The following is a 22,045-nucleotide window of genomic DNA, read 5'->3' as shown; positions in this document are numbered from 1 at the left end:
AAATTCAGGGAGAAGCCAGGTGATCCTCTGCCACAATTCCCTTCTTATCCACAGAAGTTGCAGATTGCTGAACGTTTCCTTTGGCAAATGGGCCTTTGTTTCAGCAGGGACACGTTTGGGGTGGAGGCCACTATTGTTTCAGCCACCTGGTCCCATAGAGGAGCGTAACTGTTTCCTATAGAGAAAGGTGGTGGCTACTCCCACTATTCTCCCTTTCCCATCACAGTGCCCAGAGACTTCACTCAGCTGCTAAAATGCTCTGATAGTTGGTATCTTCTCATAAACATTGCCAAGAGACTGTACATATCCATCATCCTGTCCTTAGCCTTGCTTTGTTTATTAATTTCTACTGTTTTATTCAAAACTGCGATCAACAATTCACTAGCCACAATTTCTATTTCCCATGCAAAATTGTCTTCTCTCTTATTTTAAGCAGTTGTTAAGTAAAGCCTGCATCTCAATAAATAAAATTCACACAATAAACTCTTCAATGACTTTCTTAACATGAGTTATGGCAAGACAGGTGCTGCTAAACGGGTGAGTCATTCAGCAAAGCGAGAGGAGAACTATTCAGTATGTATTCGTGAAATCCCCAAACCGCTGAAAAGGCACCATTTACTAACAAAAAGCATCACAGGATGCACATGAACCAGCAAAGTAGGTGGAGCGCTTCCAGAAATGACTGCAACATGGGAGGGCACCCCACAGGAGGCCTCTCTTTCTCAGGATCCAGTACGTTAAAATGAGTGGGAGGTACAGCATTCTCAGCTTACACACTTACAGGATTTGTCCCCCAGAAATCAAAACTGCAAGTTTTCGTTTGTCCCTCGGGGGAACACAGAACAACCTGGGCTTTCCCTGGTTCAGCTGCAGCCTGCTAGGCTGCAGAGCCCTTAGCATCAACATCTAGAAAAAAACATAACCAGGATGCACCCGAGCCTCAAAAATCAAACCAGTTTCTCCATTTCAATTGTGTTCCTGCCACAGCTCAAACGAGAGGACTGTGGTTACTCCTTCAGCAGACAGGACTGGCCATAGTGCTATGATCTGGCCCAGGTTTGAATTAAAAACCTCTAACCATCCACCAGCTCGTGGCCAAAAAGTTCTGGTTGTGCCTCCACTCAAAATAAAACCATTCCCAGGAAGGCAGGCAGCTTGCACGCTCATGCACAAACAGCGACAATGTCCATGCACACCTATATGCACACGCACGCTGGCTCCCCGCTCCCAGAACACACCTGCTAGCCGAAAAGATCCAGCAGCAGCACACTAATAAATAAAACTTGCAAAAGCCCTGAGGACTCTCGTCATCCTCACAAGCTCTAAGCATCATGAAGATCCACCCGCTACCAAAGCTTGTTTCAGGAAATGGAGTGCATACAGGTAGAGAGTCACAGGTCACTCAAATGGTGGCAGAGACCCGGCCAGCGCAGAAAGAGCACAGCACCTTGCACTTGCCTATCCAAGCACGGTGAGTTTTTACCCCGCAGCACTACCTTGGTGCAGAGGGTCAAGACAATCATTGTTGCAAGACACAGAAAAGGAGAAAATTTCAGGGGCTACTTACAGCATTCAATGGGGTTTGACGCTGCTTGCAGAGAAATGATTCTGCCATTGGACTCGGGGATGTGCACACGGAAGACGAGCCGGACACGAGTGTTCTTCCTGCCGATGTCTGTCTCTCCCTTGCGCAGCTCAATGTCTGCATTCCTCAGCTTCAAAATCCCTGCACAGTCAATGCTGCCAAACACATACACCATTTAATTTAACATTTCTGCACTCAAACAGTTTGGAAATAGGTGACGGTCAAAAGGATTAAGCTGTTTTGCTTCAATTTCTGGGTTAAGCTCCCAATACTTGCCTTGTTTAAGATCTAGATATTACCTTTTCAGCAATTACAGATCCCAGACACACAGTAAGTGAGGGATGCTGCTGGCTCCCCCCCAAAGAGTCTGGGCCCAGTGGCTCAGCATGTCCCAGGTATGATCCAGCCGAGGACTAGGGATGGCCTTTACTCTGGTGACAGCCACTCTCCAAACATTATAACCCTATGTTTTATTTCCCTCCTGGGCAAAGCATGAGAGTGCACATAGCAGAGCCCACTCTGGCACATCGGGGCAGGGAGAGTGAACCAGCACAAGCATCACACACTGGGACAGGCAATAAGCTGAGCTTGTGCTGCAGCCCTCTGTGAGCTAGAGAGCATTAAAGCCTCCACTGCCAGTTCTCCAAACAGCTCACAGTGCACAGATTGCACAGCAGCTATTGCCTGCACATGGGCAAATTAGTTCAGAGCCATGGGGAATCACAGCAGTCGAACCAACTAATTGCTTGCACCATCCAGGCACATTTTCTCCACAGTCTGTAATGCAAGCATTGAATTCCACTCTGAAGCAGGAACTATATTGCTCTCTCCTTCTTTCTGACAAAGCACGTGCTTCTGCTAAAACTGCACTCTCTAGCCCTGGCCTGGGTCACCATGTCATACTCAAAAGCCCTGGGATGCTGTTCCCAGCGACGGCAATAGGGCATTGGAGAAAATGGTTCTCTGCTCCCATTCACTGTGCCACTGCACAAAGGGAGGATGTAGGGACCAGGATAGGGCTGAGTAGCAATGAAAGGATTAGGGTCACTTAAATCACCATTGTAATTAATATTGGTATAAGTTCAAGTTAACTTCTTAAGAGCCCAGTGTAACTTTAGTAAACACACCTGACTACACAACAAGAATGTGCCAATTAATATTTACAGAATCTGATATCTTCAGCTCAGCAATAGTTCTTGAAGGGTGCAGCGAACACAGTTATTAAATAGGCACTGCAATCCACTTTGGTATTAGTTTTAAAGATATATACCATTTTTCTTCTTTTGATATGAATTAAATTCACATTTTGGGAGGCATAAGCCCCAAGCTGTTTTCTACACCCACGCTGTTCTTTGCCATTGCATGTGTGCAGGGGTTTATTATTCCAAGGTTACTTGTAAGGAACAGACAATTGTGTTCCATTCAGCACTTGGCTGCTTAAGTTTGAGATGTGGACTTTTATTTATTTCCTTGGGTGCAGAGGGAAGGAGAGGCTTGAAGGAAAGGGAAGAATGAGGTATATTTTCTGGGAAAAAAAAATGTAAAAAGAAGGTGGATTTTGTGATGAAGTAGGGGGGCTTAAAAACATAGCTGCTTTGCCAATTTTGTCAGTATCCTCTGAAGGATGGAGATACAGCTCTTCCCTCTGCAGAGCAATCACTCTCATACTGCCTGGCATGCAGTCAAGCCTTAAGTTTCAGACCGGTGCCCACTTCATCCCTCTGCCTCCATAAAACTGGAAGGAGTAATACAGAAAAGATGTGCCTGTACTTGCTTTTCTGTTAACCTATTACAACAAGAGAGTGTAATTTCACGGCCAGAGCAGTTGGCTGAGTTCAGAAGAGATGATTTCTATTCCATTAAACGTTATAAAATGAATCGTACACCTTTACTCGACTGTCTACTGCCCCTTGTTTCACACTGCATCCCTGAAGCATAGGGAATTCAGATCCAAGTCCTGTTTTCTGTAGTGCCACACCAGCCCATTCTGACTTTCAGGACGACAGATGATTACAATACAGTCACTGCAGCAGTTGGGGTAAAGAGCCAAAATGCCTGCATGGTCAGCTGATGAATGTCAACTCTTTAAGCAGCTTTAACCCAGGTGCTTGTAACTGCTGCTTATGCTTTTGCAGAAAGGGTCTTACACTCATAGATCACCCCAATGCTTTGGAAAGGGGAGGCCGTCCAGAGCAGGCATTATTATCCATTTAAGTGACTCCTTTCCAAAGAGAAGGAACTTCACATGTTCATTTAATCCTCTTTAACTCTGCTAAGAAAAAGAAATATGCTTACGTTGCTTTCATGTTGTTTTTGGGTTCCAACGGGATCTCTAAAACTTTGGTGTTGCCAATGATTTTTTCATAGCTGGTGGTGGTGACAGTTTTTCCTGTAATACGATGGACTTGATAGAAAGCATGAGGTTTAAGTATCCGTTCATCTGCTGTCCCAATGAAGATCTGAAGACCCAAGGGTTTGTTCTCCATGTAACCGTGAAGCTGGCAAAACATTAAAAATCTATTAGCACACACAGCTCTTGCAATGCCTACGTGTCAGGAAACCAAATACATCTACAGACACATATTCAGATATGGAGATATCTACAGATAGAAAGATATGTGTAGTTTCCTGCTGTCAGAGACAGACATTCTTTTAGGAGTACTTGCTGGAGCCCCTGATACGTAGGGAGGAGGGCTAATGGAAACCATGTAATTAATGGTTATAACACTAAATATAGCAAGAAGAAGAAAAAGAATATTTCAAGAAGAAAAAACTCCAGACAAGCTCACCATTACCAGAAATTTGTTAGTTGTCTCCAGAACACATTAATAAATTCCCTTGAAAGATACATTCTCATTGAATTCACAGTGACTGATTCCTAAATGAGGTTCAGAAGATTTTTTCCCCTGTGGGGTACATAAAGCTGCACTGACTCCTCACACCTGCAGCCTTGGGCAATGATTCCTGCCTCCCATCAGCTGGAAACACAGTAAGGACAGAAGAAAGTCTCCCACTTGCATTCCTGCAGAACTACATTCTACTCCCTTATGCACCTTCTCCAGACCTAATCAAAGCTAATGGGAAATGCCCATTGACACAGGGGGGTTTGGATCAAGCCCTTTGTCATGTCCAACTTGCAACATTAGCTTCTGTACAGCCTAACATTCAGTAAAATGTTTCTCTCTCAGTTAAGCTTGTGATTCCTACTCCAACTGCAGTTGAAAAATAAGGTGGTTTCCCCCCCCCCAAGCAGGAAGTATCTGGCGAATGCGCCTGCAATTTTGAGAACTGAACTATGTACAAAGGTTTCAGAAATTATTGATCCCTATCACATCCCTTTCTCTGGCCTTAGCACGTGCAGTCCTGCCCAGCTCTCAACCATTTCAAACCCAGCTAGAAGGATTGTCCTTCCAACCCCTCAGCATGCTCAAGCCACTCTGAGCTGCAGCTCTCTCCAGCCTCCCCTGCATCCCTCACACCAGACATAAGCTGCATGCCTTTATCTTCAAAACTCCGTTATTCTCTTTACTCTCTCACCTCTCATTTTCTACACATCTATTATAAACCTCTATTCCCAAACTTCCCAAGTTCAGCCCCAAACACCAACATTAACTTCTTAAACACTTACAAAATTGTGTGCCCATCACCCTCTTCCTCCAGAGTGGATGTTCCCTTTTAATATCTACATCTCCACTCTACAAATCTCCCTGTCTGCAGAATTCTTGAACAGTCTTAAAAAGAAATATATTCTTGCTCTCCTGAAATCACTCTGTGGACCAGTGTTGACCCACTGCTCTTCGAAACTTGTTGGTTCATCTTCATCCCTTCCTCTCGCTTTCCATAAAAATACTATCTGTATGGGAAGAGGTGGCATCGTTGGTCTCTGACTGTGCAGAACCTGGCACAAAGAAATCTTAGTTGACTTTAGAGACTGGGGTCTTTAAGGACCAAGGACATAAACAGAATCTTCTGTACTAAATAACATTTTTATAAACAGCGTTTGCTGCAAGAGAAGCAAGAAAGCCAGAATGCCTTCATAGGCCAAGACACAAGGAAATTTCTCCTTCTTTATTAACATTCATAATTACAAGTCAAACCATTCTAAATTTCTCACATAACCAAAAATAAGAACCAGGCATTTATCTACCACATAGCCAGTGATCTAGCTTGAAGGGAACTTCATGGTCTGAGACATGCTAAATTTGTTTTCAATTATTTTGTCCACACAGAAAACCTTGATGAAGCCATACAAAGCAAATGGTAGTGGAAGATCAGAGAAAAGGAAGATTAAGCTCATGGTATTCATGGCCAAACCTTCATTTTTTTTTTTCCTTTTTTCTTTTCACCAGTCAGCAGGAGGGATCTTTGCATAGAAGGATTAATTGCCCCCTGGAAGGGGACTACATGCAGCATCAACACAATCCTGGCAACCTTTCTCCAGTATGGCAAATGTAAAGCGACACTCACTCTTCTGAGCTATCATTACTCATCTAGCACATATTTGCAAGGCATACAAAGACGGGGCTATGCCCCAGGGACCCTGCAACCCAAGGGCCTGAATTTGCAGCCTCCGCTTACATGAATAGCTCCATTGAAATCAACAGGCCCCGAGAATCACAGAATCCAGCCCAGCCGCAGCTCAGACACCTACGATAACTCACTCACACAAGCACGTTGGGAGATTGTGAGGAGAGAAAATAGGGTATGAGCCTTTGTGCAAATACGACAGTTGGCTCTGGGAGCGAGATGGAGGAGGAGCGGAGCTGGACTCCAGCACAAAGGTTGGTACTAGAGAAGCAGCATTGCCAAGAACGTGATAAATATGACGGCAGCCATGGGGAGATTTAGAGATGTATATCGTGTGCAGAAGAGTAAAGGCAACAGAGGTCAAAATGATAGATCTGCTGGGAACAGGCAAGAATGTAGGAATCACCCTCTGTTTATCCGTGGAGCCCCATTAAACCCAGGTCCTCTGGGAGCCCTACTGAAACTCATCCGAAGTATGGTACTTCCAAAATCCAAGATTTCTTGGCCTTCAATGAAAAGCTATTGTATGACCAAAAGCCATCTTGTCTTTACAAGGGGAGAGGGAGAAGAGAAGAGTAGTTTTTAAATACTGAGCGTGTTTATTGTCATGTCTGACAAAGTAATTCTTCATAGATCCAGCTAAGATGATGAGAGGATCCCTTGGACTGGAACAGTTATTACAGTGCCAGCAAAGCAGATTTTGCTCTACCCTCTATCCTGGCAGAACAAAATCCCAGAGTTATAGGTGGGAGACTGGAATGGAGGAAAACAGATAATAAATTACAGAAGAAAATTTGCCCCCAGTGAGCACAGTGAGTAGCAGCTGTAACAGAACTGGCTGCGTACACAGGTTTTAATACTGGCCACCTTTAAAAGTAATTTTACATGGTGTTTGCTCATGTATAGAATGAGTTCCCAAGGCAAAACTATTCATGGTCTTCTAATACTATGTCTGTCTGTGGGGGTGTGTTTGTATAAATGTATACATACTTAAAGAAGAGAGGAATTGATTGCCTGTTCGTATAGCAATGTTTGTATCATCTGATGGATGAGGGGGTATAAAACACATAGTAAAAAGCCTTCTGGTCCTCCACAGGACCAGATTTTAAATCAATTATTTGATCAGTGGAAGAAAGTTGGTAATTTATGGCATTATGGCAATGCTTTGGGATGACATCATTGTAAAATCTAAACAGCATTATAAAATGCAAATACAAGGAGAAAAACACATATATATGAGTCAAGTATCCCTGCTTAAAAGTGTGTGTTTTTATCTTAAGTTAATTGATTTCATTTTAAGGGATAATATAGGTAATCTTTTACCACAAGCATTTCCATCTACTTTCCACTTGCTAAGAACACATCAGGATTACTTCAGAACGAAAAAATGACGGTCCCACAAAAATGCTTCAGCAACTTTAAAATTGGAGTTTTACACCCAGCTCTGTCACCAACTTTACTACATAGCTTTGGGCATGTCATATAAACAGAGAGTTTATATGTAACACAGGAACAGTGATGCTAGCCCTACTTTGCAAGGATAGAAATGAGTTAATATCTTGTGCTGCATTTTTATATAGAAAAATTCATTGTGAGGTAAAATGAAAGAACATATTAAAGGTATGTTTCAGATATATGTCCCTCCCCAAAACTGAGTTACTAGAGACTGCTACTCTCAATAAACACATCCACAAATGCTAGGCAGCTACTTTAGTGTTTAACCATAATGCTGAACTTTTCTTTGGTGGAGCAAAGAAGGAGAAAAGTGAACCTTAAAGAACTCTACAGGAAAGTGAAGACTTAGAACACTTTTTAAAATAGTAACTTTGAAATGAATTGTCTCCTCCCTTAGCAGCAACCAACATGCTCAGAAGCCTCAGTATTCCAGTCCTACTCCTCTCATGGGAAGCGACACAGCAGCTCACCCCGCAGCTGCCGGAGGCAAAGGTGCAACAGACCCTGCAGCAGGAGTCTCAGCAAAGAGGAAAACAGAGGATCAGCCCCGCACCAAGGTGTTCCTGTGCTCTTTTTCACTCTTCTTTCCATGAAGAAAACAAAATCATCTGGATTTCAGTTTCAGAAGAGTGAGAACTGAGAAAGATTTATGAATACAGAACTCTGGAAGGAAATAATTTTGTGTATTATAAGGTGACCTATTCACAATAAAACTCCCCTAAACTGTATACAGATCGAGCTGGAAAAAACCCAAGTCTTTTGAGTCACATTTGCCACAAGGGGAAAGAGAAGCCAGACATGATGTGTACCTTTCCATACTCTATTTTGGGATTTTAAGATCCTATTTCTTTCAGTTGAAAGATTTTTCTTAAACTTTGCTTTTGCATAACTCTTGTAATATTAACACGGCCAGACATGGGCTGGCCTGTGACCTGAGGAAATGCAAAGTACTTTGGCAGATAAACAAATAACATCATTCAGAAAACAAGGAGACTTTTCTTGTTTGGTTTGCTGCTATGATTGGGTTTCTAAACAAAATGGAAATGTGTGGCTTGATTAAAATCATCAGCTCACCTCTGCATAAATAAAGTTCATTCATTCATTCTGCACTCTGTCTGTGGATCAATACCAGTCAAATTTGGGGAGAGAGGGTATTTAAGGGCCATTTTCAGGAACACACATGTAATTCTCCACATAAAAGGAGCAGATGTACCTTTAGCTGCTGTGTATCGGCAGTCCAGTCACCCACCTGAACCCAGCTCTTGGGATGGTACCAGCAGCCACAGCCATCAAGATCACACATTGCGGAGATGAAACAACACAGTATTTTCCTGCAGTATTCGAAATCTCAGGCCGTCTTACAAGCTGAGAACCCAGCTCCAAATACACAAGCATTTAAAGCCAGAGTCTTAAATTCACATCTAAATTAGTCCCCACCCCAATGTTCCGGTGAACCAAATCCTGCATCTGCACAGCTGGCACTGCTTCTGGCCATGGGGATTTAAAAACACAGAATCACCTTTTCAGTGCTGCATAAATAGCAAATTTCTTTACACAAGTGAAGCCTGCAGCACTGCTTAGTTACACTGTCTGGTAACCAAGTGATAAATTGACAGCAGAGTCAGAAAGAAAGGCACGTTCCCTTAAGTAGGTATTCACTTATAGATAAAACAAATGCATATACACAGGAAATTTAGTGAAACTTTTGGAATTTAGATCTTTGCATCTAGGACGTGTTTACTTGAGTTTAAATATTATTATATTTTATCTAGAATTACATTATTAGAAAAGAGGATTCAGAGGAGATAAGACACTTTTTTTATCTTAAATAGGGAAGCCAGGGCAGAGAGGTGCAGTGATTTGCCAGGTCCCACAGGGGACAAGCAGCCAAAGCACAGTGAGAAACCTGAGATTTCCCCACCCCCCAAACACTCTGCCTTGCCGCAGGGGTGGCCAGCTTCACTCTGCAAATAGCACAAACGTGCGAGAACACCACTTATCTGTTGCAGCACCTCAGTTTCCACTAATATTGCAAGCTTCTGCCTTTGCCTTTTCAATTGATGGGTTTCAGAGCCAAATTTTCTTGGCAATTTCTGGTTTGGGTGTTGCATATCTGGAAGTCTGTTTGCAAACACCAATGAGCTTTGCTAAGCAAAAGCAGGAGCACCTGCAAGTCTTACAGGCACCTTTAAAGAGCCCCACTGAGAATGATGCCCTATGCGATACAGATGTTGACTTCTTTAGAGAGTAGAAAGGAGTAATTTGTTTCCCATTTGTCCCAACACAACTTTGCTTGTCAGGAACTTAGGTCTTTCTCTCCTGGGAGGTATAAAGCTGCATCTTTAAAGCTGATTGCACACATCTTCCTGTCTAGACAATGCAAGCTACTGCCAGAAGGAAAGTATAAAATTGGGGAATTAGTTCACTGGTCTTGGTCATTTTATTTGCTTGAAAGTAATCAGCCCTCTTGCTTGTTTCAACTCGCTGTAACATGAGGTTTAGTCCATTAACTGCTGCATATTAATTGCTATCTCCCTGTGGAAGTCACTCCAGCTTCCCCCTGAATGGGGTGTGCATGTGTGTGGTCAGCTTTGAGAACAGCACTGGGGTGATTCAGATAGACCATCCCTGGCCGGTAGTGAAAAGTGAGAAAACAGAACTCAACTGGCAACATTTAATTAGAAGCAAATACAAAGCTGCCTGAGAAATCGCTTCCTCCTACTGCTTCCCTTTTCCTTCTGTACTCAAGAAGATAAGAAAGCACTGAAAGGCTCACCAAGAGCGGCACGCGGTTGCGGCATCGGCTGCCCTAGGATGGAGCTCGCCCAACGCCCACCTTCCTCTAGAAACAGCGTGAGGCTGTAAACTTAAAGCCGTCTCTCAAACCTTTTCACACCACAAACTATTCCCCTGTTCAGACCCTTCATCAGTCCTGAGGCTGCTTTCCGTGACAGCAAGTGTTTTCGGACACTCCACAGTAGGCAAGAGGAAGATGTGCTTGTCAGAACAGCCCCTGCTTGGCACAGCGTTTCTGTGGTTTCTATTCAGCTCCCTTCCTGGTGGAAGGAACTTTGCATCTTGGATTCAATCATTAATTGTCATCATGAATACCATTTAACTGCGACAACTTCAAGGACTTTGGGGGGGGGGGGGGGGGGGGGGGGGAAAGTCTTTACTCAATAATACTCCCTCCAAGATGGAAAAATTAACTGTATTGTCTCAGAAAGAGTACCCTATCAATAGCTTTCTGTAATTAAGACAAAGACCACATCGAGAAACCGTATCACGTAGCAGCTTGCCTGCCTGTTTCAGTTAGAGCTGACATGGAGCAATAAAGCTGAATCTTGTCACATGTTTTTGTTCAATTTAATGTACTTGGAACATCGCAAAAAGAACGTAAACCAGAAGGAAACCTCTCCCTTTATTCTTTTTTGCTCCTTACCGAAGCAGTCTAAAAAGCCTCCAAAGATAATCCTCTGAACATATGATTCTGCTAAATGAGGATGTTTTATTATACTCAATTTGAAGTGTTTCTTATTTTGGTGACAATTTTGTCAAAATTCCAAGGACTGAATCTCATTTGCTCTGCTGTTCCTTACAGTGAATGACAACCAGACTCCCAGTGTCTAACCCAGATTTCTGCTATCGTATGGGGTTAAAACAGAGATCTGGGACAGAGATGGCAGCTCTTGGGAGAAAGCAGCTGGGAAGCTTTGTTCCTGGCTGTCATGAAACTGACTTTACATTGCAACATAAGCAAGTTATTTCCTCTCTGTGCCTCAGTTTCCCCACCCATATCAGAGCTGATCCTATTTTCAAGATGCCTTGACTATTTCAGCTGAGAGTTTAAAAGAAGAGTCACTATGCATCTCACTACTTCACACATACAGATATGGGGCTTTCGAGATCACATTTTCATAGCTGAGTGAATATATGAATTTTTTTCCTACTAAGAAAACCAGATGCATAATTTAAGAGCTTCCATGAACATTCATGACAAAAGATTTAAACTTCCCCCAGCACGACAAAACTCTCTCTGCCACAAGTAAATTAGAGGGTGTACGTTTGCTTATTTTGACAGACTTGCACTTGGGGAGTTCCTCAGCAAGGGGCTCTGCCACTAGCTCTTGAACTCGTTCCCTTGCCAGCTGTAGGAGGCACTATGGGAACCAACCTCAGCCCAGATGGAACAGAACAGAGGGTGGCAAACAGGGCTGCCTTCTGATCATCCAACCTTGCACCTTCCTCTGTCACACTCAGTTCATCCTTCCTGGCAGACAGGCAATGCAATGATGCTTCAGGTGCAGACCTAGGAGCACCACACTGTGCAACCAAGATGTGGCTCAAAGCTTGAGAGCAACCATGCTGAGAAGGGGGAAGAAGAGACAACGGTAGCAGCATAAGAATCTTGGAGTTACTCTAGTTCAGCCTGAGATGATTGATTCAACTGCACTGAAACAAATTCCCAGAGCTGAACCCTCTGCCAGGGCTAAGTGCTGAGCCTCCTTCGAGATGGGTTTGGGGTCCAGGAACCAGGGCCTTTGCTGAATTTTGACTGAATGTCAGCCAGATTTTGAAAAGGACTTGACCAAAAAGCATTTTTAGGAAAAACAAAAAAATGAAAGCAAAAAAGAAAAAAGACAGAAAAACAAGCAAGACCCAGGAGCCCCTCTCCTTCCCAATTTCTTTCTCATGCTGAAACCCCCAGTGTGAAGTACACACAGGGAGATAATAACTCGTGTCTGCTTGAAGCATCAACATTTCAACAGTTGTTTCAGAGTGAAATAGAGACCCTAGAAAATTTTCACTGAAGAGCAACAGGCAGGAGGAGTCCGGTCCCTTTCCCCCTGAACAGCCATTACCCCAGCAAGGACAGTGGTCCCCTGGATGCAGGAGACCCAGCTGCAAGTCCTTGCTTGGCATAAGACTCTTCCAATTAAATAGATGTTGGTTTTAAGAGAGGATGTGAGGAACTAGAGGCTTAGTGGAATGGTGAAACCCATGAACAGAGAGTTCAGATGTGAGTTTACAAGACATTATACACCCACTCTGAAATTCTCCTATGGACGTTTGAGTGCGCCCAGAACAGGATGAGTTATGTCAGTATTACTGCTGCACTGGAAGTGTCCACATTCATGGCAATAAATTTGAACTCTGATTTACTGCGCACTGACTACCCCATATATAGTCCTGCAGGGAGATCACACATGAAATAGCCTAACTCTTGCATCTGCCTAATTCAGGCATATTCCTAATCTAAGGAATAATTCAGGTTGCCTGCATCTTAGAGGCATCACGCTCAAACCGGTTGGTATAGTCTCCTTCCTCTCACCTCTGCCAAAACTGCTTTCCACCAAAAGCAATGTACTTGTATTTTGAATTGGGCTCAAAAGTTGCAACGAGAACTTTTCATTCATCTCTAACTCAAAGCAGGTTGGCCTGTGCGAAAATCCCCCAGCTCCCTCGATGTATATGGTTCACTGATTACCTGCCCTGAACCTCTGTGCCCCAGCTGCATCCCAACTGTGACATCAGCATCCAGCAGTTGTCTTCCTGCATTAGTTGGAGAACGCATACAGGTTAGCTCTTCCTCTAATCTTGGTTTCTTAAATATCATAGTTGATATTCCTGTTTTTTCAGACCAGTCTTGCATATAAACAAAAGCACATTCCAGGCTCATCTGTGTTTTCCTACACTACTTTTGATTCACCTAGCAATTTAATTTCCTTAGTGGCTCCACTGAGCTTTCAGATAGACAGATCCCAAGGTACAACCACGCTACCAGCACACTAACAATGCAGTGTACCCTCACATTTGATTGGATATCAGTTTTGAAGAGAATTTCCAGATGTACCTAAAATCTGCATTTTCAGCATTGCACACCTATCCCTGCATCAGCACGTGTAACGAAAGTAAATACATCCATGATCCAGCAGCTCAAAGCTCAAGAGGCGCCTACAATCATCACGGTTGCGCAAACAAGCCCAGTAGTCCTGCAGGTAAATCAGGCATGAAACGTGCAGTTTGTCATATGCTGCTCCCGAGATGGGGGCAGAAGTCCCTGCAACAGCCAAAGGCTGCCAAGAACCTCCCGCTCACTGGAAAAGGGAAGTGAAGGCCACGAGAATGGTGAAAAGATGTTGCACAGCACAAGACAGCTTCACAGCACAAATCCAGCACAGCCTGCCCACGGAACTGGAAACATGCAGGGCTTTATCCCAGACCTTGGACTTCCCAACTCCCCCGGTTCAGTGAAGGGGAAGATGGGCAGAAGAGGACAAATTCAACTCCTCCGATGTGCCCTCAATACTAAATCTTCCTGGGCAGCCTGGTTTTGGTTTCAAAAGTGCATCTCCAGCCCAGACCTACTTGTGAGAGTGTGAATCACGGCATTAAGCTGTGATTTGGTTTTGAGTTTCCATCAAACGTTCTGGTTTTGCTAATAGGCAAAGGAATTAGTTGAATGTTGGAAATAACATGTAGTTAAAAGTCAGGGCCCCATGGGAAGCCTAGGTTAGAAAACAATGTCTCCTTTGATTTAGAAACCGCAAGAAAACACGTATGGCAAAGTACAAATACAAAAGGAAAGTAGAACATATTTTTTATGTTGTAAAGCAGCTCCTGTCTGTTACATTAACAACTCTACCATTCCAGCTTCTTTTTAGTTGAAAAAAAAGGCAGCAAAAGTCACCCAAATTCTAAGAGCTAAAACCCAGGGGAAAGTTGGGCCAGCTGTGCTGAATAGGAGCTCCTCTCTGTACAGCTTTCCTGCATTGAAGAGGAGAAGTGAGGAGGAGACTAAAACATGCAGGTGCATGGTACGTCGAGGGAAGCCTGTGCCCTCCAGGAGCACTGGGGTTTTGTAGACCTGGCCTACATTTGGGTGTTGTACCAAGTTAAACAGTTGGGTAATGTATTTTATTTTTACCATCACAATCAAGCCAGTAAAGGAGATGCAATTACAGCCCATGGGTATGGATGATAGCTCATATCAGAATTATCCCCTTCTCTTTGTTTCTGAAATTAAGCCCACAGGGAGACATAATTTTTCATGTTCACTGTTGCTGAAGGCCAGCTTGTGCCCAGTTTGCCCGTTAGTGCCATGTTGGAAGACTGCTCCTGAACCTCTGTTAGAGGAACCGTCAAAGCTTTTGATGTGACATATGCCAAGAACAGAAGAGAAAGACCTCACTGATTTCCAAAACACCTGCGTTGGCAAAGCTTTTACTAAACAAATCAACTCCTCAGGTGATTTTACCATAGTGGCAGCAAGCAGGGACTGAAGTTTCAGTCTACTTGTGGTATCTCCTCCTCCCACTACAGGGAGGAGATGTGTAAAAAGGAACCCCTGGCGCTCTGACTTGAAGGAACTATTCCCTTCTCTCTCCCAGCCTGTGTTTACTAAACAAAGACCCCAGAAGGCAGCAGCAGCTGAGGCAGGTCGCAGGGACCTTGCTTTCCTGTCTCCAGGAAACCATGGCTCTGGCATGGGCAGAGAAAGATGATGTCCCTCAGTGCACGGTGGACGGGGAGCCTGTGCAAACCACAAGCGGAGGCGAGCCTGAACACGCAGCTACGGCTTCCTGGGGAAGTGGCCAAGCCACCAAAGTGTCACCTAAAGACAGAGGGCAGAGGTTCCACCAGCCACTCCAGCCACCAAGACTGTTTGAGCATCGCCCCGGATGCAGGCTCAGCCGTCTCGATGCTCATCTGCCCAAGCATACGAAACCTCCCACTGCAGGAAGGCGCAAACTGTCTGGCTGAAGAGTGAGTTTTAACCACACCAAGTCAGCAACCATCGATGCTGGGTGTGCTTTGGGAAAGGTGCTACCTTGGAAGACTGGGGCTTGAGTGACCAACTTCGTCAGCTGCTTTTTTAACATTGCAGCCTCAGTTTGTGCTGAATGGATTCAATTACATGACACAAGCAGTGAAAAGAAGAGGTTTGCTGATGAAGAACTGAGTTAATGCGGTGGAACTGAGAGAAACAAAGTGAGACTTGCAAATGAGCTACTGATTACTTATGGGCTGGTTTTCATTCAAAAGTATTTGAGTCCTTCGTAGAGATAAATTAGAAAAGCAATACATCAGGGGAAGGATTTGCTAAGTTGGCAATAAAAAAACCCCAAAGTGCCAGTTAGGCACTCTCCTTTGAGAAAATAACTACAAATTACTGTGCTGAAGAGCCATGTAAAAAAACAAGTTTCCCAAGGATTGTTTACAGCAAGGCAAGTCCAAAACACACAGGTTATTGGGGAAAAAGAAAAAGGAGGAAAAAGGCTTATATTTACTCTCTGACCCCAAGACTTAGCCAAATTCTCATAAACGGATTTTTAACAAAATCATGTAACTCAGCCTTTCCAGAGTCTGTGGCAGATGCACATCTGAAATTGATGCCCTGTGTCACTGCTCTCAATTATATGAGATGAATGTAGCAGTAAATCACCCACTTATCTAGCACTGATTACCTACAAGCACCTCAGAGGACTTCATAATGTGGGAAGATTATGATGTGAAATGGGTTTGCCTCATTTATACCCATGGGCTGCAACACGTGTAAATGTAGCCACTTCTAATGAAACAAGTACAGATTGGCTATGTGGAGCATGTGGACAATCACTGCATAAATCAAATACTCATCTTCCCTAAAAGCTTTTCCTTTCCCTTCCACTTCCTCAAAGAGTTGACAAGGGTTCTGCTTAGAACTCCCTGAAATATTACACAATCCTGCAAAATATTATTGCCATCTTGAAAAAAAGAAATCTAGCTTGATGTAAAGCAGTAGGACAAAATCAGAACCAGTAAGTTTAATGAATATCTTTCAAATAATATATTTATGGCTTTCAAGAGATCACAGACTCTGCTTGATCATCAGGTGAAGCTCATCCAAACCCAACCCTTGCTAATGAAAAGGCCTTTCCTTCTAATGACTGCCTTAAACAATTCAAAGACGGGAGAATCTTTGTTGGTTCTGAATATCTGTCACTTCCTGAAGCCAAGAGGTTCTTATTGCCAGTGTAGACAGCAGGTGAAAGACAACTCTGCCAGCACCCAGTGCTACTCAAGCAGTACCACACACCCCGTTTGTGTTTGGATTGTCACCTCTGTCCTGATCATAACTATAAGCTCGCTGCACAGGAGCAGTCACTGCCTTTCCTAATGGACAGTCTCTTCCAGACCCTTGATCAGAGCAGCTGGGAACAAACAAACAGCTGTCTATCAACATCAAAATGCCTTGGAAAGGAGGAAAACAATCATGTCTACCCTTCCTCTGTGGTCTCAGTGACCAGACAGATCTGCAAGACAGTATATGTCCAGCATAAGACATTAGGAAGGATTTCTTCCCCATGAGAGTGGTGACACACTGGCACAGGTTGACCAGGGAAGCTGTGGCTGCCCCATTCCTGGAGGTGTTCAAGGCCAGGTTGGATGAGCCTTGGGCAGCCTGAGCCAGGGGGATGTCCCTGCCCATGGCAGGGGGTTGGAATTGTACGATTTTTAAGGTCCCTTCCAACCCAAACTATTCTATGATTCAGTATGCATGCAAATTTAAGTTTTGTCCTTGCTACACAGGATTTCATAGCTGTTTTCAGTGACTTAACATCTAGGGGATATTCACACCAGTGTTCAACCTATATCTCAAAACCAGAAGCCTGAGTTTCCCTATAGTTAACAGCAAGCTGCAGTTTTCTCCCAAAAATAACTCAGAACATCTAAACCCAGAGCCTACACTTTTCTATGTAACTCTAGATGGTGTCTGAAGTTAGTAGGCATGAAAATTATGAGATGCACAGCTTCTTTCTTCCTCCACCAGGCAAACAAAGTAAATGCCCTTTTTGGTGTGGCTCATCTAGACAGAGGTTTTGATTAACAAGACTCTTCTCCTGTCATGCTTGGGGTGCATAACTGGTTGCAGAGTCTTGTGCACAAACTCTCAGGGCTAGACACGTGAAGAAGAGGAAGCAGCATCAGAAAGATAAACCACAAGATAAGGCCTGGAGGATATGAGATCTGCTGGTCTGCAGCTTCAGAGCACTCAAAAGGAGAAACCTGCAGGCAAAATGCAGTTTTCAAAAAATAAATATTACAGGCCGACAGCACGATACAAAACTAGCCAATATCTCTTCCTCCAGAAGGTTCAGCTGGGTAATTAGTCACATGGAGGGTTAATTTAATGGGAAGTAAGAAAATTCAGAAAATAAATCAAAACTACGTTATATTTTAGAAAATGTAATCAAAATAGTGGAAGAGCACTCTATTCAAACTGGTTGTAAAATGCATGGGACATGAATGAGACATTCAGCCTCAGTATGGATCCCATCACTTTGGTGGGCGGCTCACACTCTGGGCTAGCTCGGCTTCTCAGTATTTAAGTCCAAGTGTTTTAGGGACAGTACTGGATTCAAAAAAATTTGCTATGCATAGGTTCCAACGTTGCAGAAAAATCCCACGTGTGGTGTGTTCACGTCAGTCATTTGAAAAGCGCTGTGGGTCTCCAGCCCTGTCACCCCTGGCTCAGCACTGCCATTCCTGCTCAGGGGCCAAACACAGATAGCACTTGGTGAAAACTAATTTAAGTTCATTTCCTTACAACCAGTTGCCTTTAACTCCTGCAAACTTTCCTCAACACATCATCCGCCTTTTAAACGTATCTCCTGCTTCCTTTTCTCTTTTTCTGTACTGTTTGCATCTGACACCACCACAAAAGTTAAAATTCACTGAGGGGAAAGAAGAAAAAAAACCTTTTTTTGAAGCCAAATAACTTATGACATGAAAGCTTTGGATTTTACTAGCCCTCCTGAGTTTCAGATGTCATAAACCATACAGGCGCAACTATATCACTGCTCTGCACCCATACGAACCTTGTTAAAGTGAGCACAAATCCAATGAATACTTCCAGGTTTACAATAGCCCTGATACAGAAACTGTCCATATTTTCCGCATATGCAGGCACAGCAAAGGCACATCTGCTCGAGAAACTAACATGGATCTTTGAATTTATAGTTTAAGATCCTTAAGCCTGATGGCAAATTATGATAAAACTAGGAATATCAGTTCCTGTCTCCAACTGAAACTATAAATCCTTCTTCAATCGATATCGATTACAGGAAGGAAACAAAGCACTTATATTTCCTCATGTCATGAGTAATTTCTTCATTGCAGTAAACATCCAGTTGATAGGAATACCTCGGGAAGGTAAATGATACTGTGTTTGAGAGCAGACTGAGAAATGACAAAGTGCTGATTGGCCATATAGTTCATACATCCAAGTAGCTTCAAACACACCACAGCAGGCTATGCGTCTGTCAGATTCATAAACTAAAAAGATTGCATATATTAAAGTATGTCAAATGTGATTACTATGTATTATTATCCTGCACCTTACTCAAATATCCATGAAAGTTCAGCTTAACTGAAGTAAAAGAATTCATTGATTTAACAATCTATGGCTTGATTTTAAAAGGGGGTGAGCCTGCAGGGCAATATCTAACATATGTTTGAAGTTAAACACAAATCAACCCAGTGAAATTGGTGGAATTGATCACATGCTTAAAATATTTTCCTGGTTCACACTTGCCATAGCGAGTCCTGAGCACAACTGGAACATCTGTAGGACGCACCCCGACTTCGCTTAGTGAAACCTGGAGCTGTGGCTGACCTGTACAGTTGCCATACATCATCACCAGCTACATCACACGGACACCTTGCAACCATGACCAAAACCTTGGCTTTCCTTCCTGAATGGCACTGGTTGAAATTAGGAGGAAATGAATGAAAAGACCAATATGGCCCTGCATGGCTACAGCGTGGCTACTCAGCCATTATCTTACACTGCCCTTTGAAAGAGGGGGGGGAAAAGCCCTTTGCCCTCTACAACAGAATAAGGGTTAGGCTCATGCACCCCTCAGGTCAGCAAAGGGACAAATTTTGCTACCTCCATCACTGTTGGCCTCGATTTGGTTCACTGGTTTCAGCCAGGTGAATTCCCTCCTCACAAGTATAGTTAGGACCAGAACTGAATTTTTTAGGGCAATATAAAGAGAGAAAATTTTGTTTCTATAGTAACACTAGCTCAAATCACAAGGAAGCTCGTGCCTAAACCCATTCACTTCTTTTCTATAGCATTAAAAAGTTGACAAACGTCTTCTGTATTTACAGCTCTATAGAATCCCAACTTTTTCTTGAAATCGTCCCTACTGCTACATAATTATCTCGCTTGCTGTCTCCTTATCACACAGGTATTATAGTACAGGTTTCCTCTTGGTGGTGTACATCCAGGACGAAAAGGCAGCGTCACTACAGATGACAAGCAGAACCACATGCAATGTGAGACACGGCGTCAGCAAGTTACATATAAACCAGGCACTCGACTGAAATGGATGTACTGAGAGCTTGAATTACACATGGGTGAGATTCTCTGACCTAAATTTAAATGGGTTTAAAATTAGAAGTTCTACCATGTAACCAGAGGACAGATATAAAAAAAAAAAGTGTAAAATTGCTAAGGAAAAAGCAAATGCATGGAAAAAATTTCTAACAAAAGGCAGTTGTTAACTCTGGGAAAACTCCAGTCACCGAGGTTAATGAAGGTTGCTTTTCTTTAAATCTCAAGTGAACGCGTAGGAGCTGTGTACAGTTTGGCTGTACAGACCAGAGAAGAGCCCAGGTTAGATACAGCCAGAAAGACAGGTAGCAACTCTGCCGCATGGACTTGCTCTGTGGGAACCTGGGGAAGTACAGCTCTCAAACCTTCCTTCACCGCAGGCAGGAGGACACGGTAGTGCAGATCTAACACAACACACTAGTTATTTTAAATCCGAGGTTGGTAGGTCACTAAGCTACACTGAGTTTGAAAGCCAGGCTCGGTCTTCGCGTTTTTACAACCTCACAAAAAGCCCTAGTTTACACAGAAGAGTCTGTTGTCAAGATAAAATGGGCTCAGCTGGACTTCAGGACAGCTGGGAATCTTATGACAAAGTTGGGTCACGGGCAGTTTAACATATAGCCCAGAAAAGGTGCCAGATTTCTTGCCTGAGTTTCTAATCTTTCAAAAGACCAACTTTCCACACATCTAGGACTTCATCACAGCTGAATTTCAAACACTTTACGCACATCTACAAGCACACCCAGGTTCACTTGGTCCTCCTCTTTTAGAGTCAAGATGTTCAGAAATGAACTCACTCCCCACCTTTTCTCCTGGAGTTGTTCTCCAGTTCCTTACCTGGACGACAGGGTGGCCTCCGGTCGGTGCCTTGACGGCCCCTCGGCTTCCCTCTGTCTCGTAGTGTGCCCGGTGGTGGGGCTTCGGCTGCACCTCGATCCGCAGCTCGTAGGAACCAGACTGGCTGGAGAGCGGCCACTCGAGGGGTGGGAGCGACTGGACGGGCAAACTGGGCAGAGAGAGACCACACCAGCTGAAACCCTTTAAAACTTTATTTCTCAAAGCCCTGATCCGCTCTTCCTCCAAGTGCCCGACTGAGGCTGCTCTAGCTGAAATGTTTAAGGGTTTGTTATTAATTTCAATGAATATGCTGTCCTACTCCTGTTTGATTATAAACTCTGCTGAACTGCAGGATGAACACAGTAATTTCTGTGGGTCCATCTCCTTGCAGAAGAGAACAGAATATTTCTATTTCTTAAACATTTCTATTTCCTAAATAGAAATATCTGTAGTAGTTACATATTTTTCAAAGATCCCCCTCTTTTATTTAGCTTTTGCTGTGCATCTTAAACTTTGATCACAAAACATATAAAGTTAAATATTAAGTCTATTTACCATTACTTACCAGTTGTGTGAATTAATAATCTTCATGATTTCCATAAATATTAAAATGCATACATATAAAATGCTGAATAGTCTTACCCGATGCTAGTTTTCCTGTTACTAAAATACACAAAGGTTTATAATATTAAATTAATACACTGAAACATAAAACTAAAGCTTCCATTAAATTTTAAACAACCCTTATGTTGTTAGTGTACAAACTGCTGCAGGACCAATCTAACAAGCCAAGAAAAGTCACAGCCCACGTTCTCTCCATCACAATCTGTGTTTAGCAGGTCAGGAGCAGCAGGAGATAACCTTGCTGCTGAGCAGGATGGCAGAACTGACAGAGTGCCAATGGTGACTGCAACTGGAGTCACACATTTGGCAACCTCCATCCTGGCAGATGTGCACCGCCAGGGTCCAGACCTGCATGTCGCCAGCGCCAGACAATGGAGGGAGTTGATAAGGACAGTGCGAATGGCTGCGATTTGTGCTGAACAACAATTAACAAATTAACAATAAGGCACTTGGAGTTGACTGAATGCTCAGTCTGACTTGGAGCAGCGTACTCTATTTTGAATCTGGAAATGCTTCAAGCATTTTCATCCTTGATGGAAATTAGTAAGTGAGACATTCCCTGAATTCAGGAAAGCAACCAAACCATTTTTTCTCAAAACTGCAGGGTGGATCAAGAATGTTTAGCCTTTGTC

At 43.4% G+C, this 22,045-nt stretch overlaps 1 protein-coding gene across 6 annotated transcripts in view; it reads right to left on the bottom strand.

Annotated features, from left to right (window-relative positions):
• NFATC2 (nuclear factor of activated T cells 2) overlaps positions 1 to 22,045 on the bottom strand; it is a 94,500-nt gene that overhangs the window by 54,371 nt on the left and 18,084 nt on the right. For all 6 annotated transcript variants that reach the window (XM_054081478.1, XM_054081482.1, XM_054081479.1 and 3 more), the window contains exons 3-5: positions 20,790 to 20,958; positions 3,881 to 4,083; positions 1,568 to 1,740 (exon numbers count right to left, since the gene is read on the bottom strand). In XM_054081478.1, coding sequence (XP_053937453.1) covers positions 1,568 to 1,740; positions 3,881 to 4,083; positions 20,790 to 20,958 — 545 coding nt within the window. The remainder of the gene's footprint in view (positions 1 to 1,567; positions 1,741 to 3,880; positions 4,084 to 20,789; positions 20,959 to 22,045) is intronic.

This window comes from Cuculus canorus, chromosome 16 (genome assembly GCF_017976375.1).
Source record: "Cuculus canorus isolate bCucCan1 chromosome 16, bCucCan1.pri, whole genome shotgun sequence".
Classification (NCBI taxonomy): domain Eukaryota; kingdom Metazoa; phylum Chordata; class Aves; order Cuculiformes; family Cuculidae; genus Cuculus; species Cuculus canorus.
Note: the sequence above shows the minus strand (reverse complement) of the source record. Positions and strands in the feature narration are given on the sequence as shown.